The sequence below is a fragment of the Echinops telfairi genome, unplaced genomic scaffold (assembly GCF_000313985.2).
Source record: "Echinops telfairi isolate 266 unplaced genomic scaffold, ASM31398v2 ScPeMD7_655;HRSCAF=1070, whole genome shotgun sequence".
Taxonomy (NCBI): Eukaryota; Metazoa; Chordata; class Mammalia; order Afrosoricida; family Tenrecidae; genus Echinops; species Echinops telfairi.
In genome coordinates, this window is record NW_022104553.1 from 10,010,574 (window position 1) to 10,014,963 (window position 4,390).

The window sequence follows — 4,390 nt, forward strand, 5'->3', positions numbered from 1 at the left end:
GTGTGACCGCTTTGACCAGGGGACAGAGAAGGGGGAGCTGTCTCATTCTACTGCACGTAGCTGGGGTGTGGGGGGCAGGCCTGGGGGTGTGGTGTTCAGCTGGAGTAGGGAAAACCCTCAGGCAGCCCCAGGGCAGAGATGGAAGGGAGCAGGAGGCCCCTCTGGGCTGGCGTTTCCTGCCATGGGGAGGGTGGGGGCAGAGGGACCCAGGGATGGAGAAATGACTGCTGGGTGTGGGTAGGCTTACATTCCCTCCAGGAGATGCTGGGCTGTGAGGTCCAGGAAGACAACAGTTTCAGAGGATTTTGGGAATACCATTGCGCTGGGGAGCCTCTCCTGGCCTATCTGCCGGAGAATGAGACTTGGAAGCCGCTCCCATCCTCGTTCCAGCCCTTGGCTGAGAAGATGAAGCAGAAGTGGGATGTGGATGAGGACAGACCCAAGGATTACAGACACCGCGTGCAGGGAGATATGTGTAAAAAATTACAGCACTATCTCAGGTCCTGGAAGACCTTCCACGAACAAACAGGTACTGGTCCAGGGGCAGACCCTCCTGCCCTGCCATGCCCTGGGCCCCCCACTCTGCCCGCCCTGAGGGACCTCTCCCTGTCCTGTGAGCTGCCAGCAGGCTCTCTGGGATGTTGTATTCTGAGTCCCTCCAGTGACAGCTCCCATGAAGCATCAGCGGCGGAGTTGGGAGTAGGCTGTCAGTTGTCACCATCCAGGGACCTTGAGCTGGGAAACTGACTCTGGAAGTGGGGCTCGGCTGCCCTTTGCCCGCGGGGGCCCCAGATTCCTGGGCTTGCTCCCATCTGTCTGCCACCTGCCTGACCCTGGGGAGTGCGCTGTTAGGTCCTATGTCCCAGGAGACCGCTACTCCCCCTCTCCCCCACCAGGCCCCATCTTCCTGTCAGTCTGAGGGACCCACACACACACACACACACACACACGAGTGAGCAGCATGGAGCCCCAGGGCTCTTGCAGGACTTGGCTGGAGCCCGTGCAGGGCAGCGGGAGAGGACCAGGCCTGTTCTGGGACAGACTCTCAGGCAGCACTGGGCCACGTGCCTCTCTGCTCTGCCCTGTCCCCTCCCAGAGCCGCCAGCAGTGAGTGTCACTTGCAACAGGACCACAGAGCACACCACCGGCCTGACTTGCTGCGCGTTGGCCGTCTCTCCCGGGCGCATCTCACCCACCTGGCTTCATGATGGGCAGCCCTTGACCCAACATAACCAGAGCCGCTGGGGAGACCTGTCCAGTGGGAATGGCACCTGCGTGTCCACTGAGGTTCCCCTCGGAGAGGAGCGGACGTACAGCTGCCAGGTGGAACTGGGCAGGAACAGCAGTGCCCACCCTGTGCCCTGTGGTGAGCAGGGGCAACTTGGGGGCGCTTGGAGGTGGAAGCCGTGGTTCTGGCCAGGGAGAGACTAGGAGGCTTGTGTGTGGTGAGGTCCAGGTTGTAATAATGGCTTTCTGTTTTCAGGAATGACATCATTGCCAAAATATACGTGGACCGACTCTTCTGTGATTTTGGGGGCTGTTGTTGGTGGTGGTGTCGGGATCCTTATAGTCTGTGTGTGGTTGGGGGTCCTGAAGAAGAGGAGGACATCAGGTCAGCAAAGCCCAGGTGAGGAAACAACCGCGGAATGGTGGATGGAGGGCCTCCACTGGTGGCGGGTCTCCTCCCATCTCCCTCTGAGCAGGGGAGGTGGACAGGACAGGCCTTCTGCCTCTCACCCGAGAGTAATGGAGATGAAAGGTTGAGGTTTGCGGGACCGGTATCCCCATTAAACCCCCCTCATTCCCACTCCTGTTCATGACCTGGCTGAAGTCCTGGCATCCAGCCTGCACCCTGGCTACCTCTGTGAGGGGAGTGTCTAATGAGGGTCCCTGGCTCCCCTCTGTACCCTCTCCTCTCTCCATCTCTCAGGCTCCCAAGCCTGGACCTGGGATGTACCAGGAATCCTGGCCGGACTGGCAAGGCCGCGGAGGGCTGGCATCCGAGGGAGCCTTGTGGTCGGGTGGGTGGGCAGGGGTGGGTAAGCCTCACAGGAATAAGGATGAGATATGATGCCTCTAGTGTCGGTCTGCCCCCCTCTCCCCCCAATATCTCCACCCTCACGAGAAAAGCCAAGAAAAGGTCAGTGAGCTGAAACAGGGCTCCCTGCCGACCTGAGACCTGAGTGAGGTTTCCCTGAATACCGCCTGAGCCCCTCCAGTCTTCTTCTCCAGGCTCCCACATGGCTGCTCAGGTTTCCCGTGCTCCCTTGGGGGCCTCCTGGGAGGAGAGCAGAAGCGGTCCCCTACCCATTGGGAAGAGGGACCAGCCCTCCTCAGGGAGCCGTGTCCCTGGCTTTGTCCTGCCTCTCAGGGTTCCCTGTCCATCCCTGTGGGGACAGTCTGGAGCACTGTTTACTGGACCCCTTGTCCTGTGTCCTGTGTCCCTGTCCTCTCTGAGCCCGTTGCCCTCTCTCCTGGTGGTCACTGACCTGGTCCGTGCCCGGAATCTGCCCCCAGTCCCACTGCTGGAGATGAAGAAGAACATCCGATGTTTCCTGGTTCAGGAACCGTGGGTGAGAGGGGGAGGCCCCCAGGAGCTCTGGTCCTTCTGCCGAGCCCCTGGGTCTAGGTGACCACCAGCAGGGCCGCGACAGTGATTTCCCTCCTTTGCCCACAGTGTGCCCCGTAGTCCTGAGCAGCCAAGACCTTGAGGTCCCTGCACCTGTGTGTCATGCCCATTGCCAGCAGGCCCGGCTAGGGTTCAGGCAGATCTGTGGTGGGGGCTGGCCCTCCTGGCTGCCTCAGCTTAGTGGCCAACTAGCGCGGCAGCCGTGTCTCTAGTGGCCAAGTGACGTGGTCAGCGGCCAGGACGGCCTCCGGCTGCTGGAGAGGAGCCTGCTCCGTGCCCGGCATGTGCTCTGAGAGGCAGCAGAATGGGTTGTCGTGGGTGAGTGTGGGTCTCTAGTGGCCAAGTGCAATGGTCACCAGCAAGCAGGGCATCTGGCAGCTTAAGAGCCTGGCCGGTGTAGAGGGTCAAGAGAAGGTGAGGTCCCCAGGAGCCAGGTGGGTCCCCGGTCAGGTAAATGTGCAGATCCATCAGTAGCCATGTACTCCTAGACGGGCTTGCAGGTCAGCTGAGCCTCCAGCTCAAATGAACTGTGTCCGGTGGTGTGGGGGCAGGTGTGGAGAGGCACTCAGCCGAGGTGCAGTCAGTGTGTGTCACGACTAGGCCAGTGGAGCTGGGATGGGCACTCGTGTGTGTGTCCCTCAGCAGGTGACAAGGGCGTACAGCTGAGTGAGGTGAGAGAAGGAATTCTGTTGGTGACCGCCTCCAGGCCTGAAGCAAACATCATTGGGAGCCTTGTTTGGGGGAGGCCTCTCCCTCTGTCGGGGGAGGGCTCAGGCGTAGAAAGGAGAGAGGGCATTGGCTTGGGGCTCTTGGTCCTGGCCCTTAGTCTTCCTAGCACGATCGGGGGGTGCCCTGCTAGCCTGGTGGTTGTGTGTTCGGCTATGATCCTCAAAGTCAACATTTCAAAACCACCACTGGCTCCTTGGGAGAAAGACTGGGCTTTCTGCTCCTGTCCCAGGTACAGTGCAATCACTGTGAGTCAGCATGCACTGCATGCCAGGGATGAGCGTGGAGGTGGAAAGACAAGTGAGAATGTTGCTGGAATGCTGGAATGAGCCTGCTGTGTTCCTGGGAATGGGAATTGACAGGCAAAGGAAGGTGGGAGTGTGATTTTTTATGAGAACAAGGCAGAATCCACGGAGCGACTGGGGAGGGGCCCTCATGAAGGCTCCCGTGGCTCTGGATCATGGTGGGCTTTCCTGATGGCTTTCCCTTCTCCCGTTGTTTCCAGGGCAAGTGGAGCTACAGGCTGGGTGAAGGGCAGACGGAGCTGGCTAACCACGATGGTGTCTTACATCCGGTCTCTCACTCTCCTCTTCCGCCAGCTCTTGTGTGCACGGGTTCAATGGGGGCACATTGACCTTCATCATTATTTTCATAACTTACGGTCATTGTTACTTGTTTTCTAGTGGATGCTGACTACGTGCACAGTGGGGTGAAGACAGAGGAGATTTGCACCCACATAGGTTTTTTTTTTGGTTATTTTTCAGTTGGTACATAATCCACATATCATACAATTCAGTAATTCAACCATATCAAGAAAAGGTATACAATCATAACCCCAATCAATTTTAGAACATTTTCTTTCTGTCTTTTCATGGTCAAATCTCTTTTAAAAGATCAGCTCTACCTTGAGGACGATGACCCCAAATAGAGAAGCCAGTCCACAGAGAGGACCACATGGCCAGCCCCACTATGAGACGTGCTGCCCCTCACTGGCCCATGGCCCTGCGGGGGACAACACCAGTGACACAGTGTGGG

General features: G+C 58.5%; 1 protein-coding gene across 2 annotated transcripts; it reads left to right on the top strand.

Annotated features, from left to right (window-relative positions):
- Positions 1-235: 235 nt before the first annotated feature.
- On the top strand, positions 236-4,333 carry LOC123521996 (MHC class I polypeptide-related sequence B-like). 2 transcript variants are annotated; one of them, XM_045292778.1, is made up of 4 exons: positions 236-529; positions 1,097-1,366; positions 1,484-1,627; positions 3,861-4,333. In XM_045292778.1, the coding sequence occupies exons 1-4, from the start codon at positions 262-264 to the stop codon at positions 3,884-3,886; spliced, it is 708 nt and encodes a 235-aa protein (XP_045148713.1). In that variant the 5' UTR covers positions 236-261; the 3' UTR covers positions 3,887-4,333. The 2 variants fall into 2 exon arrangements, with proteins under 2 accessions (XP_045148713.1, XP_045148712.1); XM_045292777.1 differs by lacking the exon at positions 3,861-4,333 and having other exon boundaries at positions 1,484-2,015.
- Positions 4,334-4,390: the final 57 nt, after the last annotated feature.